The following is a 25,748-nucleotide window of genomic DNA, read 5'->3' as shown; positions in this document are numbered from 1 at the left end:
AGGCCAGCTGGGACGACAGGAAGGGAGGCAGGTATTACTGACTGCTGGACATCAAGGAAGGCTCCTACTTTCTGGCCTGGGCCTCTGTGCTCCTGTGTCCACTGACAGGACGAGCAAGAGTGGTGGGGGTTTCGAGTCGAGAAGGCAAGGGACACTGCTCTCATTTGGATGGGATGAGGCTGAGGGAAAAGGTGGCATTTGGACCCTGCTGCAGAGAGAAGGACGCAGAGTGGGGGGGGGGGGCGCAGGGCACCTAGGAAGAGGGAGAGACAGAGAAGTAGAGAGCTAAGCCCCAAGCACCAGGGTCCCCTTGTGTGACGCCTGAAGAGCCAAGCAGCGAGGGAGAGCCAGGAGAGCTGGCCTTGAGGAGGGGAAAGCGAGAGGTGCAGTCACGGCTCCAACTGTGAAGTGAGATGCCCCGAGACTCCGAGCGAGAGGTGGACCCAAAGGCCCCACCACCTCTAGTCACGCAGAGAGCCGTGGTGAATTTAGATTCACTGGGTTGAGGTATGGGTCCAGCACCCATAAATGATGTGGTTAGAAGAATTTTACACAGAACGGAAGAGAGGCTACGACCACAAAGATAGCAGCTGGATGCCGGCGGTAGGCTGGGCGCATGGGCGCCGGGTGGAGACCCACTGGCTGCAGCCTGTGCTCCCTAGGGACCAAATGGCAGGGCCCCCTGGGGGAGCCCGGGGAGGACCACAGCCTTCTGCCCTACCTTCTCCTGGTACTGGCGTCGGGAGGAGTCCAGGGACTGGATGAGGGCGGTGGCGTGGCCGATGAACATGGCGTAGCAGGTGGCGCCCACGATCATGCTCAGCATGGTGAGCCAGACGTCGGACATGCCGACAGGCGCCTGCCGTCCGTACCCAATGCACAGCATGTGGCTCATGGCCTTGAACAGGGCGTAGGAATACTGCTTTCCCCAGGAGTTGTTCTGTGGGTGGGAGCACGGGTAGACAGGCATGTGGTGTGGTGGTCCTGAAGTCCCCCGCCCGGGAGAACACAGGCCTTCTCACCAGCACCTAGGAGAGCCCCCACCACCTCTCACCCCTCAACCTCTTTCCCAGCGGCCAAGCTCGGGGGCCCCCACCTCACTGGTGGCTGAAGGCCCTGGAGAGGGGCAGGGAAGCCAACACTGGCAACCTGGGGTGACCAAGTGAACCCCCCACTTCTCTCGCAGTGGGGGGAAGGGATCAATGGGAAGCCCCGGCAAACAGCATACCTCCCCCCTCCCCAGCACCCACAGGGCAGTCCGGCCCTCCTGAGCAGCCACCCTGCTGTCCTCTGCTTGCTAAAATAGCTCCATCCCCCACCCCAAACTCCTGCCAAGTGAAGCCCATTTCCCCACTGACCTCAATTACAAAAGCAGATATGCCCCCCCTGGGGGGACAAGCTCTGCGACTGAGCCAAAAACACTGGCCTCATTTTCCATGAGCATGAGCTCAACTGCTGCTGAGCTGACTCGCTCCCTGCGTGAGCCCTGCCTGCATCTGTCCAGGGCTGCGCGGTGCCCCGCCCCCCGCCTCCCTGCCCCCCACCCCCCTCCTCCCAACACAAAAGGGGGACTATCTGGAGCACACAATGCTTGGGGTGGGAGGAGGGGCACAGGGAGAGGGGCAACTGGCTATTGTTGCCCCCAAAGCTAGGCCGTATCTCCCGGATCCTCCGTGTGGGGACACTGGACCCCAAAGGGCCGTCTCCTGAATTTAGTGCGTGTGTGGGCCTGCCACTCTCCCCTGCAGGAAATCGTCCCAGATGAGGGGCCACCAGATGAACCCCAGGGCCGGCACTTGCTCAGTGCCTCTCTGCTGATACATCCTACCACATGACCCACAGAACCCCCGCCCAGAGCCTCAAGCATTCCAGGGTCACCAGGCTGTTCCCAGCACCTGAAGGAAGGCACAGCAGCTGCATGCCAAGTTCAAGGTCACTGAGACCGAACTGGACAGAGCTGAGCTAGTTATAGTGCTCAGTACAAACCAGGGAAGGACATCTGGGGGATGCTGATATCCTGGGGTAGAGGGAGCCCAGGTCCTGGGGAAACAGGAGGGACCCCCCAGCTGCTTCCAGTCAGGGCTTCCGGCCTCACTGCTCAGCCCCTGGAGAGCGAGTAAATTCAATCCATATGGCCAATTCATTTACACTCAGCTCATCAAAAGGGTGTTTTGTAAAGGCCTATTTGATGCTGAAAGATGCCTCAGGGTCTCTCCCCTCTATCAAAGCCAGCTTCTCCTACCCTGGGGCCCTAGAGATTTGCCTACAGACCAGCGGAAACTGACTGGGAAGAGAAGGAGGGAGCCTGGGGTTCCCAGACCCGAAGGGAGGCTCACAGGTCCAGGGGGCCCTCCGCCCTCCTGGAGCCCACCCTGTCTGTGGGGGGCCGGGGACTCTGCACTACAGCTTCTCCGGCCCCAATTCCAGCTTTTCTCACCCACCCACAGGTCTGGAAGGGATCACGACCCCACCCATGACCAGGACGTATATATGGTGGGGATGGAGGTGACAGGTGTCGTAAGGGGACAGTCCAGCTCTGCTTCTGGAGCCGAAAGTAGCCACTGTGTGTGTGACTTGTGAGTCCACTCCCCTCACAGGGTCCTCTTTCCTTGGGCTCGGCTTTTAGGTGGGCCTGCCCCTGGGGAGCAGAGGCAGAATGGCAGGAGCCACAAGCCCAGCACTGCCACACCCGACAGAATCCCAGGAGCCCAGGGGTTAGTCTCCTGGGTGAAACCAGGTCCAGATGTCCAGGCTCCCAGCTGCATGAGGCCGGAAGGTGGCAGCGGCGGGTAGCAGCATGTGGCCACGAACCCACACTGGGTAAAGCCGCGTGCCCTTGGGCGCCGGGCTGGCATCTCGGGGTCCAGCGTGTTGGACCTTGGGAACTCCAAGCTGTGGACCTGCTGCGTCCCTCTGTGCTTCGTCGGCCCCCCGCCCGCACCCAGGGCCCACTGGGCACTCACCACCATGTTGTTGATGGACACCCAGCAGTCGTCAGGGAAGTCCTGCAGCATGGGCACCAGGAACTGCAGGCAGCCGTCCCAGTGGCAGAGCAGCAGCATCATGCCGATGAGGTTCACGATGCGCACCACGGCGCTGGCCAGGTCGTAGGTCATGTGGAAGATCTGTCGGCAGAGGTGAAGACATTGGCCCAGACAGGTGAGTGACCGGGAGGGGTAACACCCCTCCCAGCCAGACCCTGCAGCTGCTTGGAGCACTGCTCTGCTCACGCAGGGCAGGGCGCCCCACTCAGGACAGTCCGAGCTACAGCTGGGGTGGTAGGGTATCGGGCCAGGCGCTGGAAGCAGCAGAATGCAGGCTGCAGGGCCCCACACAGATGCCCCTGGGGTCTGTGCAGATGTGGGGGGCCTCCCATGGGAAGTCCAGCCATCCAGGGTCTCTCCCCTCTTTGAAAGCCACTTCGTCTACTCTGGGACCCTGGGGATTTGCCTACAGACCAAACCAAACTGACTGGGAGGACAAGGAGGGAGCCTGGGGTTCGCAGACCCAGAGAGAGGGAGGGCACCTGGAGCCCCACAAGCCCCGAAGTGGGGAGAGAAGTCGCTCTGTCAGCCTGCCCAGGCTGTGAAGACCACAGGGAGGAGAGCCCGCCTGCCTGAGTCTCCTCAGGGACCCCGGTCTGCAGTCATGCCAGGGGCGTGGTGTTTCCCGAAGTCGGTCCCCAGACTCAGGACGCCCCACCCCAGGGGTGGCGGGCTCTGCGGAAGCAGCCATGGGACTGTAGCAGGAGCAGACGCGGCTCCAAGTTCACCCAGACCTCTGTCCCAGGCCCACCTCCTACCCAGTTTGCAGCTGTGCGACCTTGAGAAAGTCCCTGAACCTTTCTGGTCATGTTTCCTCAGCTGGAAAATGATGATAAAAATTCTTACCTGAGTGGGTTGTCGAAAGAACTAAATTATACATATAAAGTGTTTACTACTAGGTATAGAAGTGTCTAATACACCACAAACCATTATTAACTGGTAAGTTGTTATTAATAATCTTTCTGATTAATTAATAGGCATGAGTAGTAACACTCTCCTACACAGGTCAACAAAGTACAGCATTCTCAGTGCCAGCCCGCTGCCACACGTCCATCCCTACCGCCGTGGCCCCAAACGAGAGGGTGACGTGTGGCTGGGCAGGGCCGAGGGGGGCACACCCCAGCATCCAGCCCCCACCCCTCCTCCAGGTGCTGCTGCTTGGCCCCATTTTGGCAGAGAGCACCTCGGTGACCTGGCAGAGAGGGGATGCAGAGAGAGGTCTCAGGAAGTTCTGGCCTCGCCTCCGGCCTGAGAGACGTTTGGAGGGTGCCCCCACCCCTAGTCATGGTATTTCCAGGCAGAGAAACCTTCCTAGAAAGGGATTCAGGGCCAAAATTACAGACTTGTCAAATGCCTGTAAATTTAAGAACTAGTTTAAGCCCATTTCAGGTAGAGAAACTGAGGCCCAAAGAAACAGACTCTAGATATTTCAACCCTTGTCTAGTGGTCTTCTAGCTGCAGCCCTGTAGCTGGTGGCAGGATATTCTGATACGAGTGACCTCAGTTTCCCCTTCTGAAATGTGGGCTCAGCCTGGGTCTAGGTGTTGAACAACCAAAACAGATACCACTTGTCCATCGCCCACAGGGTCACACCCTCCCGTGGCCCCGTAGTAGCAGGGCTCCAGATGTTCCAGCAGAAACGACGAAATGGGCCTGGAAAAGTTCATGGATGCTGGCAGCTGCAACCTGTCCCATCGCCCTGCACGGCTCAGTGACAAAGGGACAGTGATGTCACACCTGAGAGTGAGCATGAGGTCCCACAGTCATCATCTCACTTCAACTCAGAACAAACATCTTACACCAAGGCTCCGAGACGCAAAGGACTTGCCCATGGTTATAATGGCAGCGGAGGCAGATCTGAGCCAGGGCCGCCTGCCAATTATCAGATCAGAGAGCAGGGTGGTCTTCAGTAGTTCCATTTTGCAGATAAGACAACTGAAACCCAAAGTGGCCGGGTGAGGCAGCCAGATTCACATGGCAAGCTGGGCCCAGGGCCAGGCGGGAGTCCTCGGCGTCTGGCCTCCATCAGCTCGGTGCACGGTGAGATGCTGCAGACAAAGCTCTGTGCCCTGCAGCTTAGCCCAGCCAGGGCGCAGGAAGGGGCTGTCAGTGGGCCAGTTCCCAGCTAATCTCAGTGTAAGGAGTGGTGTGGGCACCAGAGACCAGGCAGGGCCGTCTGTGACTGCAGCCTGGGCCCAGTAGGGACCGGGGCCTGTGTCTGGGACGCAGAGTATACCTGAGCACGACGCTAATGTCTCCGGCCATCCCTCTGCTGCTGGCCCTGCCCAGGGCTCGGACCCTGAACTCAACTCTTCCTCAATCCCACGGCACTTAGGTGAACACAGTAGCTCTACGACACTAGGCAAGCCAGTAGCCTTTCAAAGTCTTGGTTGACCAGAAGGCCATCAGCTCCTCCCAGTGACATGGGACCACCCAGTCTCAGAGACGGCCAGCGCTGGCCCTCGCTTCCTAGCACACCGTAGCCTCCCCTCAACTAAGAGACGCTAGATATCTGCCAGCCACTTCTTGGGGGCGCTGGAGAAATTAACGTGGCTACGAAATTGCTCTGTGCCCTGGACACATGCATGGGTAGGAGCATTACTATTAATTTCTTTCATTTTTAATTTCCTTCCCTTCCCAGCTGCTATGGACTGAATATTTATGCCTCCCCAAAATTGATACGATGAAGCCCTAATCCTCAATATCATAGTATTAGGTGGTGGGGCCCTTTTGGGAGGTGATTAGGTCATGAGGGTATAGCCCCCGTGAATGGGGTTCGTGCCCTTGAGGCGGAGACAAGATACAGATCTACGAACCAGGAAGCAGACTTTTTTACCAGAACCCGACCACGCCGGCACCCTGACCTTGCCCCTCCGGCTTCCAGAGCTGTGAGCAATGCAGGTCTGCTGTTGAAGAGCCCCCCGGTCTGTGGTACTTCGACTTAACAGCCTGGATGCCATGAAGGAGCTACAGGAAGCCTCACACCACTTTTAGGAAGTGTCTCAGATGGCCTCCGCCCCCAGGAACTGCCTTTTTCTTCGAACAGCTCTGAGCCTTAAAGACAGAGTATCAAGGTTGGCACATTTTTATGCAAGGTCTTTTTGCATTACTCATGTTTTTCTTTTCTTTGTAACTAGTTTTCTTCCAAGAGCGGGTCCTTGTCTAAGTTTGCCTTCATTGTGACCTCAGCAGTGAATGTGGCAGAGCCCGTGGGAGGGTCTCGGGAACTGAGAAGCACTTAGTGACAAAGGTGACGATGAGGATTATGGTGGTCAGGGACGCCACCAAGTGTAGACAGTGAGGTCTGAAAAGGCCTCGATCTGGGCAGGCGCAGCCCACAGGGGACCTGCCTTTCTTTGCCTTTGCTGAAAGGTGACTTTTTCTGCAGGCAGGTGCAGACTCACGTGCCCTACGGACAGCATGTTGGGGTGGTGCCTGGTACTGGGCTGAGGAAGGACGCAGGAGCTGGGAGTGCCCCATGGAGGTGGGAGGCTGGTGGGGGGGAGGGAATGATGGGCTTTGGGTGGTGGGAAGGGGTACTGCGTATAGCTCTCAGACACCACGAAGCCAAAGACGGCAACACGGCAAAGTCTGAGCTTCCTGCAGTTAGTGGGGGGCGTCCATTGAGGCTAGGAGGTCACCACAGGTGGCAAGGACCCAGGTGTGGTTGCCGAGAGCAGGGCTGGTTGTTGCTGGGAGAGGCTGCTAGACGCTTGTGCCCCACTGCGGGCTGGGCCACAGGCCACCTGCAAGGCTGCTGCACTGTGCAAATATTTGTCTTGTTCTTTACACCTTATTACAACCGCCTTCTATGACACTGGTTCTGACCGTGGGGGTTGAGTACCTTCATTTCTGGGCCCCCACAAAGCTTCCTGGGTGAGCAGCCTGGGAAGCCCACTGTCTGTGCCCCAAACAGCATGCAGGAGGGCTCCACTCCCACTCCCTCCCACAGTGCCTTGGCTACAGTGCCAAGACGGAGTGACAATTCCACTCTGGGCAGGTGCCTTCCTTCTCTGCTCTGAGCCTCAATTTCCTCATCCGTGTAATGGGCCAGCAACGGCCAGCTCCGGGGGCTGCCTCGGGGACCGGGAGTGATGACGTCCACAGCAGGCACACGGTCGATGACATTCAGCACATGTTGCTACCTTTCCTTCTCTTTCCCTTCCAGCCGTCAAAACAAAGAGCTGGATCCTCAGTCCAGGGGAGGACTGGGAACTGCAGTTTCTGACATGCCTCCTCTGGGGGGCCTGGGGGGGTTCTCGGGAACAAGCAGCCACATGGAGGACGGCAATCCCAGGCCTGAAGGAGTGGAGGCTGAGCGTGCATCCCAGACACAGCCTGCAGATAACTGAATTGTCATGCTGGGCCCGGCCCCGTCCTGGGGCCCATACCAGGCCCACCCATCTGTGTCATCCCAAACCCCAATTCTGAGAGAGACGGAAAAACCAAGGCCCGCACGGGGAGGAGGCTCATCAGGGATCACATGGCCACCTGGGCCTGGCCTCCTGCCTCCAGCCCTCCTTCCCCCACTACAGTCAAAGGAATGAAGAGGCTTCTGGGATGGGTCACTGGGGTTCTGGGCCCTTCAGGTGAACATCCAAAGGGGGGGCGACCGGGGTTTCTAACAATAGCCTAGGTGCCTGTAACAAGCTCGCACCTCAGAGGGAGGGAAGAGGCTTGGCTGGGAGGGAGGATGCTGACCTAAATCGCCCAGGACGGAAGCAGACGCTGGCACCTCTGAGATGGCAGCCTACACCTGCCGAGACCTTCCACCTGCCCTGACTCCCAACACCTACCACGGATGCTTGGGAACTCTCTGACCAGGAGGCTGGGCTGGGCGAGGGCAGGCAGCTAAAGCCTGGGGTCAGCAGTCCATCATCTCCTGAGCTTCACCAGCGGGCCTCGGGCAAGCTTTTCCCTCTCCGTAGAGGGCTGACTCCCCAGCCCCCACCCAGGCCATGCCGATGTCCTCAGCCTCAGTGAAGGTGATCCTCCCCAAGGGAGGCTGGAGTAGGGACTAAGCCCCAGCCTCTGAGAACACCAGAGCATGCCTGATAGTCGGGGAAACTGAGGCCCAAAGAAGGAAAGAGATTCATGCAGGGAGCTAGGGGGAGAGATAGGGCAAGGTTTTCTCTACTAAATACCTCCCTCCCCAGGTCTCATGCAGACCTGGAGCCTCAGAGGGTCTCCCTACTGCTGCCTCCAGCCAAGCTGAGACCAAGAGAAACCCCAGGGCTAGAGCTTGCCATTAAAGATCGGAAACAGGGTTCCTGGGGCCAGCGGGGAAGCCCCAAGCCAATCCCAGGGGTCTAGTGAGAGCCCTTGGCTGGGCAGTGTGCCCGGCAGAAACCACGCAAAGCAATTTCCTCCCCAGCTGGTAGGCAAGATAAGGGCTTTTGTAGAGGGGCGGGGAGTCATCCATCTGGCTCCTGGGATCTCCCATCCTGCCCAAGAGATTGGGTTGTGATGACCAGTTTACAGCCCTACTCTGAGGTCCTCTGGGGCCTCTGACTACCCTAGGGGAAGTCCAGGGGCAGAGCTTGCCTGACCAGTTCTGAATCACCCAGAGGGCAGCCAGGCCGAGGGACAGTGGGGACAGGAGCCCTGGGCTGGGCTACAGTGTGGGAATGGTGAAAACTTAGTTCCTGTCCCAGGGCGCACCCTGCCCAGCCACTGGAAGCTCTGCCCACTCCCAAACACCACGGCCCCTAGGGCTTGGGCCTAAGGGGGAGCAAGCCTGGTCAGCAGGGGCCTGGAGACACGAACTGATGCTAGAAAAGGACAGAGCTGCCACTTGTTGGCTTTTGATGACTGTAGCAGGCGGGCCAAAACAAACAGAAGGTTGTAGTTTCTCAGGGACTGAGTGAGCCAACGTGGCCCTGCAGTTCCACTTGGGACGGAAACCAAGAGACAAGCCTGTCAGGTCATCCTCCCTCCACAGCCATTCAGAGTGGCCCCTGCCACCCACTGCCATAGCCACAAGCCCTGCTCAGACCCACACGCCAAGCTGGCTCTTTACCTAGATGTCCTCCAGGGACCGCAGACCCGGCTGTCACACAGAATCCCTCAGCACACACCCCTCAGCGTGCTCCGCTATGCTCTAGTCCCTGTGGAAAGCTGTCCCGAAACGAGGGGACAAGAACAGAATCAAAGTCATCTCCCTTCAGGCCACCTGAGACAGCAGGGGGCACACGGAACCTGGGTCAGAAGGCCTGGATCAGCAACCCCGCCAGTGGTGGGCTGGCCCTCTGGTCCTCAGTTCCTCACCGGACAAACAGGGTAACGAATATTGCCCTGTTTGCCTTGCCAGCTAGGAGTGAGGAACCAGTGACATAATGGGTAAAATGTCTTTGAGAAAAGGAAATGCCCTGTAGAAGTACAGGGGTTACTAAGACAACTGGGAGGGGACGGCCTTTATTAAGTGGTTCTTTGCACCGGGCTTCACACAGACGGTTTTACAAACACCTCATTTAATCCTCGCACCAAACCAATGAGGAAGGTAAGACACTACTTACAGCCACCCTGCAGGTAAGACACTGAGGCTCAGGGAGGCAAGACGGCACCAAGGTCACACAGCCAGCCAGCATTTTACGTCGAATCTCCAGCGTGCCATCGTAGCCCCAAAGCTCTCAAGCACTGCACTGCGCCAGGCAGACACTGCTGCGCCGCTGGGAACCGGGAGCACTAAGTGGGTTTGGCTCTGCCGGGAATCTGCTGATGACCTTGGGTAAGTCCTTGCCCATCCTCGGTCAGCAGAAAGAAGGCACATTTTTGAACCAAAAGAGAATTTCTGCCAGGGAGTGATTCCGCCGGGCTAACGCAGGCACTTCCGTGGCCCACGTGCTCACGATGCCTCTGACCTCCACCTGCCAGCGCCCCAACTATCAGCATGGGTGCTGCTGCCACCCGGCTACTGCCGGGGTGGGGCGGTGGCTTCGCATCCTGAGCCCGGGAACTTCCGTCCAGCCCAGCAGAGACCCTGGAGACCCGGAGAGCAGCACTGCATCGGGGAGCCGAGGCAGGAAAGGCAGGGCTGCGGGAGCTTCCGGGCCCCAGGTGGCCTGTCTCCCAGAGCACCTTGCTCCCCTCCCAACCCGCCCCCCCCCCATGCCTCCAGGCGGGCCTGCCTGCACTCCTGCAGAGATGTAACTTGGGTGGTGGCAGACACAGACCCAAGTGCGTGGCAAGGTCACCTGCTATGTTCTTTCTTTTTTAAAAAACTTAATCTTTATGGTATTTTTTTCCATTACCACTTAGTCCCCTTATACCCATTCCCCCCGCCCTGCAATCACCACACTGCTGTCCACGTCCATGAGTCCTTTTATCTTTTTGCTCCATCCTTCCACCCCCTAACCCTCCCCCACCCCTAGCTGTCAATGGCTCTCCATCTACCTGCTGTTTTGGAACCCCAGCTGGTAGTCCTCCCTGCTCCTCCCCTCAGTGCCCCAGGCTACTCTGTTCAGCTCATAGACCAGTCAGTTTTGTTCAGTATGGCGTTGGCTTACCCTTTTTTAAAGAAGTCGATTGTTTAGTTCCCGTAGCCCCTGGGACCCCCTACAGTTTGTGCGCACACAAGCTGGCTCCTGGTGCTTTCGCCCCCCTAGAGCCACGCTAGTGGAAACCCCTGAGCCTGCCAGTCCCAAAGGTGGGGAGGCCCCTGAACCAATGGCTGGCAGGTAAGGGTTATAAAATTTCTAACTCCTTTGCCCTGATTGGGGCATCTCTGAGGCACTGTGTACACTATCCCCAGAGCTCCTCATGGCACAGGGCCCGAGTCGTCTTCCACGGGGCTGGTTGGCATCCACCCCTGCTCAGCTTCCTTCCTTTCCCCTCCTCTCTTCCCCAATCCCTCACAGATGTTCCTGGAAACACTTGCCCCCTAAAAAAATCACTTCCATGCAAGTCCTCAACTCAGGGTCTGCTCCAGAAGAACCCAACCTAAGACAGTTGCCAACAAAATCCACACAAAAATCCCAATTTCTGCTTCTCGTGGTCAATCTGTAGATTGAGCAACCCTGGGCCCATTCTCACTTGGCGACAAGGGACTAGAGCTGAGCAGAGACGACCCAATACAGACGGAAGGTGTGTTCTCTAGTTTTCCCCAGTCCTCCGCACCCCCTACGGCCTCCCAACTGGCCCTTTTCGTCATTCGCGTCCCCTGCCTGGCCCCTACAGGGTTATGGTTGCAACCTCCACAATATAGTGCATCGGTTCCCGGTGCAGGCTGTGGCATCTAGGTTCACCGATTACTGGTTCTGTGACCTCAGTAAATCCCTTCATCTTTCTGTCTCAGCTTCCTCATGTAAAAAAAAAAACGGCCACTGCATGCACCTACCCAGCATCCTCTATGGATATTAGAGACTTAAATGGGATACTGCCTATAAAGTAATTTGCCCCTTTCTAGCACATGCTATTCAATAAATTACTAATATTTGTCTTCCTGGAGCAGGTGTGCCTGCTATAACCTGACAGCCTACACCCAACCAGCTGAGATTACCTGCTGACCCTTCGCTTCCCCTGGGGGAAGACTCCCTTCCCCCAAGAGACTTGGCTCTAAGCACTCACTTCTTCCCACTGGTGAATGTATCGAATGAGGCGGGAGAGACGCAGGAGGCGCAAGAGGCTGAGGATCTTGGTGAAGCGGACGATGCGCAGGGCCCGGGCTGTCTTGTAGACCTCCGAGTCGATGCGTGTCTCCACGATGAGGAAGATGTAGTCCACGGGGATGGAGGAGATGAAATCTACCACAAACCAACTTTTGAGGTACTTCATCTTAATCCGCTGCGGGTCCAGGATGATCTCCGTGTTGTCCTCCACCACGATCCCTGTGCGGAAGTTGAGGACCAAGTCGATGAGGAAGAAGGTGTCTGACACCACATTGAAGACAATCCAGGGCGTGGTGTTCTCATCCTTGAAGAAGGTGATGCCCACGGGGATGATGATCAGGTTCCCCACCATCAGCAGCAGCATGGTCAGGTCCCAGTAGAATCTGGCCAGAGACAAAGGGGTCAGTTGCCAGGAGGAGAGAGAGAGAGTAAGTCACAGACTGAGAGAGAAGCTCCGAGGGAGAGCAAGTGTGGGAGAGAGAGGTCCTAGGAGGCTCTGCAACACTGTGGGAGGTAGGCCCACGGGAACCAGGGCAAGATGTGGGTGTGGTAGGGGGAAGAGGCTCTTCCTTCATGAAGGGGCCCTCTGCCTGCCCCTCCACGAGCTCCCTGACAACAGACCTCCTACCCACATGCCCACGTCCCAGTGAGAGTCAGGCTAAAAAGCAAAGCAAACAATCGTATCCAGAGAGAAGTGCAGGGCTGCTTGAGTGGCAGAAGCAGTTCACCCAGAGCCACCCCAGGCTCAGGCCAAGCTGCTGCATCCTCCCTGAGGGCCAGCTGTGGCCTGAGACAGGCTGGCAGGCAGACATGCAGACTGTGACCAGAGAGCAGGGAACGCCCAGACACACAGCAGACAGAAGTGCCAGGCGTCAGTCCCAGCTGTCACTGACACTGTGTGATACAGGCAGGTGCCCTACCTGCTCTGGGCCTCAGTTTCCCCACTATGCAATGAGGGCTGAAGCCTCAACGCTGAGTCCTAGAATTATGATCTGGCACCCTTTAGCCTGTACCCAACGGTGAAAATGCCCGGCCATCAGAGGTTTGCATTCTAACAAGGTGTTGGGGAGGCAGAGTGATGTCTTCAAAAGCAGGAAGTGTTAATGGGGAGATTTCAAGTACCAGTGAGGTACCACTCAATAAAATGGAGTGAGGCCAGATGGAGCTTCCAGCATCATTTCTCCTAAGCCCTCAAAGCAACGGTAAGTGCTTTCTGAGGGAGGGAGGTGCAGCCTCAGAGAGGTTAAGCAATGAGAGCAGGTAAGAGCCAGCCCTCAGGTCTCCCCCTGGGCCTGGCAGGGGCCCCTCTGGAGTGTGCAGACAGGCACAGACCTGTCTAGAAGGTATGACCAGTCATTCCCGGGACCCAGCACAAGTACCAGCCACCCCAGGACTGGCCTTGAGACCAAACTGCAGAGCTGTTTTCCCCTGTTATTAATTTAGACAGTTACACAATGACAGATAAAGATATTAATCTTTATTAATTAACCAAGAAATAAGGGCAGAAGTAAGCATGTCTTCTTCCAAGAGAAATAACCTTTCAGCCATCTTTAATTCTCTACTGCAGGGAAGCCCGGAGGCAGGGAGTGAGAGACAAGCAGACAATCCATCCCTGAGTCATCAGAGGGTCCCACCATCCCTGAGTCATCAGAGGGTCCCACCACAACCTTCAGTTTGAAAAATAACTACTTCCCAGCAAAGTGCTTTCTTTGCCAGTCTCAAAATGGTGCTATGATCCAGGAGAGGGCCGGGCCTGCTCCACGGAAGGAGGGCAAGACGGCTTCCCTGCATCACACAGCTCAGGGGAGGCCACCTTCCAGAAAGGCCGCTTCTGACAGCTCCTTTGAAAGCCAAGCCCTTCAGCGTCTCAGGATGGGAGCTCAAGTCAGAGACTCGCTAGGCTAATGCTTCTCATTCTAAGGCTGGTGCCAAGAGGTCAAATTCAGCTCATTTCCTGCCCCACAATCCACCAGCCCGTTTCCAGCCACAACCCGTTTATGCCATCTGAGGGGACCGAACCTCAGGCCTGAGAACCTACTCCAGCCTCACACTCATACACAGTATACAGCATGTTCTGCTCATGACTCGGGGCCCCCAGGGAAATGGCTTCAGCACCCAAGGGGTGTTCTTAAACTGTGTACACTCTCTGCCCGGCCTCAGGCACATCATTTAAAGACAGCTGCAGACACGGATTAAATGCCACACACAGGTATCCCCATTCACACAGTGTGCAAACACCCCTGTATACACATGGCCACCACTCCTTTTCATTTAATCTCCTGGGAAAAATAAAGCAAAACAAAAAATACTGTGGCACAGAGAGGCCACTGAGGCTCCTGTGGGCCTCTGTACATAAAGCTAATAATACACCCAGGCTGGAGGAGCTTCTAAAATTAACAGAGCGGACACAGCAGCTGCGCACGCTGACTCGGGAAGGCCTGCTACTCCAGCGGGTTTCTACACTCTCCCAGCTCCAGTTCTCTCAATTACAGACCAAATCTGAGACAGTAATTAACATAAAAATGTTTGCATTTAGTGGTCTTCATAAAACCAAATTACATGAAGCAAAAACACCCATTTCCTTGCATTCTGACTAATTGTTTCAATCATGAGTTTCCAGATGCTAAGGAATATTTCTGGTGCCTGGTCTGGGCTGGGGTCGGAATGCTGAAGCACTCCTCCCCACCAACCACTATGCTGGAGCCCCTCTGAGCTACTCAATAGGCAGCATAATTCGGTGGGGAAAAAGAACTACAGGTTCTCAGAGCCAGCCAACTTGGGTCTGATTTCTGGTTCCATCATTTACATCGTCTCTCAATGTGTCAGTTTCTTCATCTGCTGAATGAGGGTAATAGCACTGCCTTACTAGCAGAATCACTATAAGAAGCAATATTTGTAAAATACTCTGATCTATACCTAGCTATATTATTAAATGACTACGTAAGTAATTCAAAAGTCAACAAATTCTCAGAAAAGAGGTGAGTGAGGTGGAAGAGTTAATCTTCCAGGTAAAAGCCAAAGTAAAGCGTCTACTGGGGGTAGGGATAGAGAACTCCTAACGGTCCCGTGAGAGTCAGCCGTGGAAGTCAGTGAGTACAACGTTCCCTGAACAATCAGACGACAGCGCCTATGCACCGCAGCCGCAGATGCTGTGATCACAGGGAGCTCATGATGCGGTCAGAGGATGAGGCAAGTTGGGCAACGATGTAAGGAACCACCCCAGGGAGCAGCCCAGGCATCTGAAAAGGTGAGCTCCTGGTGGCCCAGAAGGGTGAGGCCGGAAAGTGCTTCTGGAGGAGGTGGGAAGTGGGGCTTCGGGAGCCGCCCTTGGCCTTCCCTACTCTTTGCCAGGAGCTCGCACAGATCTCTGAAAGCGGAACCTAGGCAGAGCAAATGGTATTCAGAACCACGGACAGCTCCCCGGCGCCCGCCAGCCCCACTCTGCCAGGGAACGTTGCCAACAGCCTCCCTACCGACTTCATCAGCTCCCTGACCCTCTTCTTTCCCAATCCTAGGACCAGAGGCATCTCAAGTGATGCGTTAATGTCTCTGGGGATTTTTAGTGGGGACTCCTTGGCGACTGGAAAGCCTTTGTTCCAGAAGACCCCTAAACACTTTACACTCACTGAGTGCTTACTTTGTGCATTCCATGGGTTACTCATTGAGCCCTCAGGCCAGCACCATGGTGGCTGCTATTATCTGTATTTCACAGATGACGACACCGAGGTTCAGACAGAAGTAAGCCTCTCCCAAGACAGCAGAGCTGGTAAGGAGCAGACCCGAGACTCGGAGAAGTCTGTGGGACTCCAGAGACTCATCTCTTGGGATTTCAGGCATCTCGGTGGGATTCCGGAATGTGGACAATCCTTTCTCACATCTTCTTTGCATTGTATTGGGGAGGTGGCCCACCAAAGCAGGCGCAGCCCCTGCCCCAGAGCCAAAAGAGGGGGTTGCAAAGCAGTTTCAAGAAGGTACATTCTCCTGATGCCAGAGCTTTGTGAGAGGCTTCCCAGGGTGGGGGGAATAGCACACCTTTCACGTGTGCTATTCACAGAACTCACCATCAGCAATCAGCCCGGCACGGCTGCACCCGTCCCACAGAAAGGAAAACTCGTGTCCACAAAGGAGGGAACAGCAGCATTTTCAAAGCCTCACGCCGAATGCCCACGCTCCCCTAACACCACACTGCCCCTAAAACCATGTATGGACAAATCCCACAGTCCTGGGTAGTTCCCATGGCGGTGGGTGTCAGGCTCTGGCTGGAAGAAATGGACAGACACACTCAGATGTGCTGGGGTAGGTGCACGTCCGAATTAAAGCCCTTGGTCTCTCCGAAGCCAGATGGCCCTCTCCCAGAGCAGTGTTCTCTAACCTGATAGGAAGTCCTGGCCAGCAAGACACCAACTGGACTCTGGAGGCTCTGCCCCAGGTTCAGTCCCAGGGCCCAGGCCCACTCTTCCTTCTCAGTCCTGGATCTTCCTTTCTACTTGGACCAGCAGGTCCATCCAGGCAGCAAGAGGAGGCAGCCCACAGGCCGGCTTTGGGGAAGCAGGCCCCACGTGCAGAAGGAGCGAGGGATGGCAAAAAGCCCTACAGCCCTTTTACACCGACACCTGGAACACTTCATGGTTTGATCTCAGAGGAAGGGCATGGCCTCTGCACGGAGGAGGGAACAGAAGAGGCCCCTGACTCTGAATTCAGAGACTCGAGGACCAGACAAAAGGCCCTCTCCTTCCCTGGAGGCTTCCCTGGATGGGGGCAGAAGTGGAGGTCCCGGAACAACTGGGGTGACCTCCTCCAGCTTCCTCTTGCCCACACATGCCCATGGCTGCCTTCAAGCTCATATGCTCACACACATGTGCATGCACATACACACATGCCCACATCCACACAACTGTGTGCACGCACACACACACACACACACTTGGGGGCAAAGTAGGTTCCCTGTTGTGTGGCTGCGTAATACAGTTTATGCTTGTATTATTATTTATTAATTATTGCATTACTTTCTGTGCAAACAACTGAATGCATACGAACAAACACAGCCAGGAATACATTTTTGTTCTTGCTCTCATATGCACACGAGAGTATATTTTCTTGCACACCCACTTGCAGACATTTTAACACAAATGATATCCACTGGGAATTCTGCTGGCTGAAAGAAAGAGAATGTCCTTTTTTGTCCATTAAAGACTCGTCTGCTATCTCTTCTGGACCTCTCCAAACTCTCACCAATCGGGCCTCTTCCCAGCCTGGGCTCTGGCTTCGGATCTCCTGAATTGCTGCAGGCTCTGGGGCCTCGCCCCAGACACACCTGTGTCCCTGCAGTGCTGACTGCAGGCCAGGGTCCCCTGCTCCCTCCCAGGTGAGTGGGACAGCCAGGGTCCTATCTTTTACCCCTTCCTCTATGCAGATGGGTCCTGTGTACACATCACTCCTAGCACCAGACTGCCATTCCCACCTGCCACCTGGAGGACCCAAGTCCGAGGCTGAACGCTGCCTCTTCCTCCCCAAAGCTGAATGGCAGAACATTTTAATCACCTGGACTCAAAATCTCAAATCCATCCTCAGCTGCTTTCTCTTTGCACCCAGCCACTGCCGAAGGCCCCCTCCCCCACCTCCGCTGTGACCCAGCCTGGCCTGGTGTCTTCTGTGCGGGCTCCTGACCCTGCCTGCTGCTGCTCTGCCCTGCATCAGCTCTTCGCAGCTCCTCTCCCACACCCTTCCCCCGCTGGCTATCTGGCCCCAGCCTCCACTCTTTCCTCCAGCTAACAGGCTCCCTGGGTTAGCTTTCCAAACAACAGTATGACCACGTCACCCCTGCTTGAACCCTTCTAGTGGACCCCCAATCACTACAGAGGAAAGCTCGAGCTCCTTGGTCTGATATCCCCTGACCCCCTTCCCTCTTCTCCCCTCTGCTTCCCTCACAGCAGCCAGCTGGACACTGGGCCCCTGGCCCCACCTCCATCCTAGTTCCTCCTGAGAACCATTCCAGCCCCCAGCTCTCATCTTTTGAGATCGCTTCCCTCACCCAGGGCCCAGATCAGCTTCCTCCTCCTCCAGGAAGTCTGCCTGACTGCGATGTGTGTTGCTACACGTCCTGTCCCTTTCCTCGGGCACCACCTAACTCTCCTCCCAGTGCCCCCTGCCAAATTACAGAACCCGAGGCTCCGGGAGTCTCCGTGTGGGACAAAGATAAGGGAGCTGGGAGATCTTCCCTCCACTTCAGATCTACACCTTGGTGGTCCAGGCCCCGCACAGGAAACCGCCTAAGGCCCTGACAGAGACGATGAGAATGAAGGCGAGTGTCAACCTGCCTTTCCCCAACCCCACCAGACATAACGGACCACCTCTGTTGCCCAACCCTTCTGGCACCCACTCCACAAGATCGCAACGCTGGAGCAGGGCCACCATCAGCCCTTTTCATGTTCACATGGGGGCTGTGCAGGAAACCCCACAGCTCCAGACCTGTCCTGCTAAATATACCAGTGTTTTAGCTCCTGTGCCTCCGTCTCCTCTCCAAGGTTTCCATATTGAGCTGGGCCTCCACCTCTGCTGACCCATTCTTCCAGGAAAGCCTAGAAAGCTTTCCTTCCTATTCTCCTATGGCGATTATTCTGAATTACATCCCCTTTCCTCAAAGCTCGGAGACCCCTTGCCCCCTTGCCCCCTCACTCCCTCCTACGTCACAGAGAAAAGAAGAGCCGCAGGGTGTGTTTTTCCTCCTCCTGCCACCGCACTCCCACCTGGCTCGCCTCTCCCTCTTCCCCTTCCCTCCTTCAGTCAAGGGAATCAGTGACCTGCCACCTTGACACCATTTTCTCCCCGGGGACCCTAATCTACAGGTTATCCCCTCTTTCACCTCTACCTTCAATCTCCCTCTCTACTGATCCTTTCCCATCAGCCTTTTCTTTTAGCTCTCTACGCTTAAAAATGAAAGAAAATCACTCCCTGATCCCTACTGCCATACCTCTTCTCCCCTCAGAACCAAGCTCCCTGAAAGAAGTGCCCCTGCCCCCACTCCCTCCCTTCCTGCCCGCCCCAGTTCTCCTCTCAGCCGCATCCCAGTGCTTGCCCTGCTGCAAAATCCGGGGGCACTTCCTCCCTCTCACACCGGCTGCCAGTCTGCCGAGGAGCCTCATCCTGCTGGCTTCTCTCTGCTCTCTCTGCCTCTCTGTCCGCTTCTCTTGGATGGCCTCCCCTTCCCCTAGGTGACCTTTAAATATTTTTGTCCCTTTGGGCCCTCACCTCTTACGTTCTCCCTGGGTGACCTCACCAACTCCCACGGCTTCATTATTTTGTTGGCTTTTAAACCAGACCTCTCTCTCTCAAGCGCCAGCCAACGTGTCCACTTGCTGACTACCCATCTCCACCACGGAGCCTTACTCTCAACATCTCCAGAGAGAACTCAACAGCTCCCCACACACTCTTGTGCTCCCGGCATGTGGTACCACCAGCCACCCAACCTGAGAGTTATCCCCAACCCAGCATCCTCCTCACCTACCAGCACTCAGTCATGTGGGATCCGGTGAGTCTCCTCAACCTGCCACCTGCAGCTTCCTAACTGGGCTCCTGGCCCTCCCAGGACCCCACATACCTTAGGGTCTGGGGTGGGGTCCACATCTTCTCTCCAATCCACTCTCCACACTCGCCAAGCCCCAAAGTCCTTATGCACTAAAATCCAGGTTCCTCACCGTCATCCCCAAGGCCCCTCCTGATCTGGACTCAGCCCCCTTCTCCTGCCTTCATTCTCACCATCCCTCCCCTTGAACGCTCTGCTGCACACCTGCCCAGCAACTTGTAGTGCCCCAAACATGCCATGCTCTCTTTGGCCTCTGGGCTTTCCCACATACAGTCAACCGCCTCAGCTCTCCTCCCTCTCCGCCCCCCACCCCCTTGGTTCAGTGGAGGCATCCCTTCTCCTGGGAAGCCATCGCTGTACCCCAGGAGGCCTGGTTAGGTGTCCCTGGTGTGTGCTGCCCGGCACAGTATTTACGACCCTGTGATGAAACTGTGCTTCACGGTCTGTCTCGCGGTCACTTGGCTTCCCGAAATCGGCACAGTGCCTTTCACATGGCCAGTCCTAATAAACACGTTGATGGGTAGAGATATGAAAACGCGAAGGAATGACGAATGAGTGGCAGGGGGCCTGCAGCAGCTACATGAAGTGGGACGCCCTCTGAGACCCTGACTTCTCCCCACAAGGCTTTCACGGGCCGCCAGTGGTCAGGGGGAACTTATCCTGTCCACACTCCCGAAACTCAGAGACTCCCAGGAACACCTGTCAGCAGATGGCCCCCGCCTGGTGCTGGAGAAGTCCCAGCCTGGGAGAAAAGGCACTAGAAGGGGGAGGGGTCAGACAAACAGGAGATGGGCCAGGAGAAGCACAGGACTGAGGGGTTCTGACAGAGTGGGCTGAGAGGGGCTGGTGAGGCGGGACTGCAGCCAAAGACTTCAGCCAAGGGCCGCAGAACACTGCATGCCCCTTATTACAGGCGTGCCCCTCGGGAGGGGTCCTCAGGGTTCTCCCTTCTCCCAAACAGGCCTAGCGCAGAGATTGGGTGGGGGGAGGGCTGAAGGGCAAGGAAGGAGGCAGTCTGGCCTTTCTCCTGGAATCTCTGCTGCTGTCCCCACCTTGCAGACCCGGCATGAGCCTCCCTTCCTCAGCCCGGCTGTGTGTGTGCTCCTCCAAAAGCAAAATTAATTTCCCTTCCCTGTCTGAGGTGTCAACACATTGCCAGGGCCAGGGCCGGGGCCCAGTAAAATTGCCCAATGGATGGGTGGATTAAAGACGGTTGCCAGGGGGGAAGAAGAGACTCCCAAACTCAAACATCACAAAGAATATGCTAACGCGTTAACACTGATTATTGCTAAGTGGTGGGATGGTGGGTGATTTGTGTCTTCTTCATCGTACCTTTCTGTAATCTCTACATGCTGTATTTCCTTAAAAATGGGAAAATATTACCTTCATAATTAGAAAAATAAATCCACCTTTAACCCATGACCAGGGTCCTGTGCTGTGAGGAGCCCCTAACGCGTGTTGGGGAGAACACCGAGTCCTGTGGAAAGCCCTGCGTGGCCGTGCAGACATGAGGAAGGTGGGTCGGGACGGGCAGGCCAGGAGCAGCGTGACTGTTGGAGGTCAGTGATGGAGAAGAGAGGGAAGCCACTTGAAGGGCAGGAGTGACAGGCAAAGGAGGCCACGTGACTGCCCACAACACACGTGAGGACCCACACACACGGGGCGCTCTTCTCGCCTTCCCTCCCACAAAACAAAGACTGTTTAAAAGGCCCTGGCTGGCATGCCTCAGTGGGTTGAGCACCGGCCTGAGAACCAAAGTGTCACGGGTTCTATTCCCACTCAGGGCACATGCCTGGGTTGCGGGCCAGGTCCCCAGCAGGGGGCACATGAGAGGCAATCACACATTGATATTTCTCTCTCTCTTTCTCCCTCCCTTCCCCTCACTCTAAAAATCAATTAATAAAATGTGTTTTTTTAAATTGTTTAAATCATGGACCACCCCCCACCCCCTACCTGTCCAGCCTCCTGTTTCTCATTCTCTGAGGCACAGCTGCTGCCCACCTCCCTCCCTACCCGACACCCACCCAAGGGAGCTGCTGACTATCTGGGGGTGAAGGGGTGGCTACTCAGGAGTCCTCCCTGCCTGGGCCCCTGGGACTGGCATATTAGCCTCCCCCCACCCCGACTAGAAATCTGCCTCCCACAACTTTGGGGGGCCAGGCTGGGCCCTCAGCTCTGGCCTCTGAGAGGAATACACCCCCACCCCTCACCCCACCATCTAGCTCTAGTCCCACTTCTCCTACTGCTTCTCCCTGACCCCAGGGTCTCCCCCTACAATAGATGAACCACTCTCTTCCTCCCGCCCCCGCCTGGGCACTAGGGCTCTATTTTTAACCCACCTCAAAATCTCTGACTCAGAATCACAGGGCTCCCAGATAGCTGCCGCTGCAGCCCGGGGCTGCCTCCAGAGCAGATGCAGGGCCAAGGGCGTCTAGTGCCTGGCTTGTGGGTGAGCTGTTTGATTTTTTATGTATCTTTATTTCCTACTTTTTTTACAATTATCAGTTACTTAAGGACAAAATTTGCTTTTGGAGACCTAAACCAAAATGCCCCTTTACACCTGCCTGCCTCTTCCACTTCCCTCTTCCTTCCCAGCCAAGGCTGCAGCCCCTCATCCTTCAGTGAGGGCTGGTCTCAGCCACTCCCCAAGGACAAGGTGAGCTGTCCGAGGGCTGCCGGGGACAGCACCTTTCCTTCCCCTTCTGTGAGCCTTCAGTGACACAGCACAGTAATCACCGGGGGTCTGACCAAGCTGCGGACCCCCAGTCACTAGATGCGGGGTGACCGCTGACAGGCTCCCGGGCGATGCTGGGTGGCTGGTCCCCGGAGCACACCGAGCAGCTAGGCCACGCCAAGCGGTGCCATGGTGAAGCGTCCTAGCATTTGAATACCTGGCCGTGTGGCCTTGGAAAAATCACTTAACCTCTCTAAGCCTGTTATCTCATACAAAATAAGAACATTAATCCCACCACATAGGACTCTGGGAGGATTCAATGAGATAATGTTTAAAATATGCCACACAGCATGCTGGCTGTCATCGTTATTGTTCTTGTGACCTGGCCTGTGTGTGGACGGGCTTCACCTGAAGGAGTCCTCGGTCTGGAGGATGGACTGACCCACTCCACAGGGGGCTGCAGCCCTAGGCCAGAGGGGCCCATAAGCCAGGGGGAAGGGGAGTGAGGCACTGTGTGGCTCTGGAGCTCCGCAGGCTGGGGACAGCCTGAGGAGCAATTAGCCGGGCTTGAGAATGTGGACAGAGAGGAGCAGAGGGGAAGCACGCCTGCTGGGCAGTACCCAGAGAGGAGGGGCCCGAGTGTGCCCACTGGTCAGGAAGGTTGACGTGTGGTTATAGGAAGAAGTGCTACAAAGCAGAGGGGGGACCAGAAGTCTTGGGTTCCCGTCCCAGCCCCATCTCAATTAATTTGCTGTGTGCTCTTGAACAAGTCCCTGTCTCTCACAACCCCTTTCTCAGCTTCTCCACCAGTGCAATGAGAGGTGGAAGCTACCTGGTCTCCGAGGACAGGCTGGCTCCGTGAACATCTGCAGTGCAGAGGCCGAAGAGGCCGGCCAAGGGCAGCGGCCCACTCGGAAGCTCGCCGAGAGAGGGCGTCCTGACGCCCCAGCCCCAGCCCAACTCTGGCCTGAAGGGAAGACAGAGGCACCCCGAATGCCAGACTGCGTAGTCAGGGCTCTCCTGAGGACACGGGGAGCCAAGAAGGTCACAGAGGGCGAGTTCCTTGGGGAACAGACTACTGTCTCCGCACCTTCTCCCTGGCGCAGCTGAACACAGGCCTGGGCGCAGGAACACCAAGATAGCAGCTCAGTGCTGCTCTGGCGAGCGGAGACCTCCTCCGGAGACCCCGCGCCCATGCACGACTGACACTCCAGTCCTTAGAGCAGGGGCCGTCCCTCTGCGGATTGGCCTGTCTGCTCTACAGCACGCTGAGCCGCCCAGACGCTGTGCTCCCTCAGGCCAGCAGCCTCCCCTCTCTGAGCTTCACCCACCCAACTGACAAGACCACCTGAGGAAAATGGGGGAGGGGACTGGCAGTTGGAGACCGTCCCCGTCCAGCTTATAGGAAACAAGGAAGGCTCCAACATGGTTCTCCCCACTCAGGAGAATGGAACAAAAATAGAGGAGTGCCGTGTAGGAGCACATGAGAGCGGCCTCAGGGGAAGCTGGGCAGGAGAACTCACCCGCTTCTGCAGGCGACAGCGCCCGTGTGAAGGAGGACAGGAGATGGATTCGGGGCAGAACTTCTGCGGCCGAGCAGCACTGGTGGGCACGGGGTAATGGTGGCACTGTTGTGGGGGGCGCTGCCCCAAGAAGGCAGCTAAGTATTGGCTCTGGGAGGATGCACACAGTCCCCTTCTTGCTGGGGTGGGGGTCTCCTGGGGGCGCCTGGGCTCCGAGAAGCGGAGCCCCCAGGACTCTGCTGCCTTTCCTCCAGGTGACAGTCTGACAAGGACGCTGAGTAACAGCCATGTTTTCTGGGGCCCTGCCAGCCCCAGAGTTTCACGATTTTGATGCTAACAACCTGAAAGGAGGCAAAGGGGACTGCCTGCCTCCCTGGAGATGGGCCCACCGTGAACGGGTTTGGGTGCCAGTGTCTCCCCAGACTCTGGGGAGCGCTGCGGAGCTACAGCCAACACGGTGCCCTCAGGGAGTTGCAGGCTGTTCCCGTTGAAGGGGCTGCATGGGAGACGGAGGCAGAATCACCTGGGTGCTCCCCAAATTACCCGCCCTGGGCCTCCCCCCGGGAGGCCCCGGCATCTTTGATTGCACGAAGCTCCCTGGTGACCTTGTGGCTGCCCATTTCAGCTTCGGGTCTTGCTAAAACTAAAACCCAGCCTCCTCTCGGGTCCCATTTTCGGATGAGAACATCAAAGCCCTGGGAGGTGAGGCATCAGCTCAGTCGGTCGCAGAGCCAGACAGGCCAAATCTTCGCACCTGGCCTCCCATTCACACCAGCCCCCTCGCGTCCGGCCCCAGAAGCTTCGGAGCAACACAGTGGGGCTGCCCGGAGCCAGCGGGGCAGGGTGAACAGCTTGCCAAGTTCCTACCCCTGCCAATTCCAAAGTTGATGGTTCTGCTGGCTTTGCCCCTCAGGACTTCTCAATCACAGTCTTTCCAGTGTGACCTGAACTCTTCAAGGCCAGGTCTGCGTTTCCAGAAGGAGACGCTGCCCCTGAGGAGATGCGGCTAGGAGGAGAAGGTGGTTGGGGCCCTTTGCCCAGGGAACAAAGAAAACAAAGCCTGATCTCCACTCCCAGAGGGGCCGTGATCTAATGGGGGAGCGAGGGGGATCCTGACAGAACACACCAATGCCACGTAACATGCCAGGGAGGCCCCACCCCACTCCCCAGGACAAGGGCTGGCAGAGCCTCGGCAGAAAGAGGCCCGTAGGAAAGGAATCCCCACCTACTCCAGGAGCAGGTCTGGCTGAGCCCAGCTCAGTCTCGAAAGGAGTGAGATTCTCCTCAGCTCTGCCTGTGGGCAGCTATCCCTCCCCTGCTGGCTCCATTTGTACTAATGGGGTCAGGATTAGGGGTTCAATACCTATTTGGCCAATTAGCTTTGCTCTCTTCTCAGCCACAGACTGAGCCCTGATCCTGAACACAGAGAGCAAAGGGCGGCACGGAGGTCACACACCAGAACAGGATGAGGGTCTGGAGTGCAAGCTCAGCGTGGGAGGGCCGGGCAGTCACAGCTGGAAAAGCTCATAACGAGAGGACCCAGAGCTCCAGGGCAGCAAGACTGGCCCCAGCTGCACAGTCCTTCCTGCTGCACCGAGTTTCTTCTAAAAGATGCCAATGGCATTGACAAGACCTGTGGGTCTGAGGGTCTGTGCTGTCCCTGGGGAAGGGAACAGTACCTATATTCTCTGACAAACGGTAGGTGGGAGAAGCTGGTGGCTAGCTTTGGTGGTGAGTGGTTGGGGACTCGCGTTAATTATTGACAGGGGCTGTTCCAGCCTGCAACGAGAACCGCAGGGTAATTACTTCTGGGCTCCAGGCCACATGCTCAGTGATATTATTGCAGCAGCAACACCTGCCTTCCGGGCACCAGTTCAGCAGAAGGAGGGGGTCTTTAGGTTGTGCAGCCGGGGCCGGGCCCGAGGAGGTCCCCATGCAAGCACACACACACTCAGCACCAGAGTGCTGCCTGCGGCGGCGGGGTCAGGTCCTCACAGGTGCAGAGCAGCGCTTAAGGAGTACAGGTCCAAAGAGGCAGGTTCTCAGTAGCCTGCCCTCAGTGTCTGCCAAGACCCACCCCAGCCAGGAGGCCCCCAGCTCAAGCTTCCCAACACCTGCTGCCAGGCAATTGTGCAGAATGGTTCTCTCTCTCCTTCAGATCCAGCTCTGATGTGCCTCCTCCAGGAAGTCTTCCCTGACCATCAATCCATACCAGTCTATGGTTTCTCTGCCCTCCCCTAAATCAGACCTGGAGACTCTAAGGGGATCTCAATCCTATCTCCTCCAGCCAGGTGGATAGTGACGCCCATCCTCTGTGAT

The 25,748-nt window shown here is 56.6% G+C and overlaps 1 protein-coding gene across 1 annotated transcript in view; it reads right to left on the bottom strand.

The window, feature by feature from the left end:
- HCN4 (hyperpolarization activated cyclic nucleotide gated potassium channel 4) overlaps window positions 1–25,748 on the bottom strand; it is a 41,632-nt gene that overhangs the window by 5,932 nt on the left and 9,952 nt on the right. The window contains exons 2-4 of the mRNA XM_024557174.4: window positions 11,610–12,033; window positions 2,964–3,125; window positions 722–940 (exon numbers count right to left, since the gene is read on the bottom strand). Coding sequence (XP_024412942.2) covers window positions 722–940; window positions 2,964–3,125; window positions 11,610–12,033 — 805 coding nt within the window. The remainder of the gene's footprint in view (window positions 1–721; window positions 941–2,963; window positions 3,126–11,609; window positions 12,034–25,748) is intronic.

The sequence above is a fragment of the Desmodus rotundus genome, chromosome 7 (genome assembly GCF_022682495.2).
Source record: "Desmodus rotundus isolate HL8 chromosome 7, HLdesRot8A.1, whole genome shotgun sequence".
In the NCBI taxonomy this organism is placed as follows: Eukaryota; Metazoa; Chordata; class Mammalia; order Chiroptera; family Phyllostomidae; genus Desmodus; species Desmodus rotundus.
The sequence above is the reverse complement of the archived record's forward strand: the minus strand, read 5'-3'. Positions and strand labels throughout refer to the sequence as shown.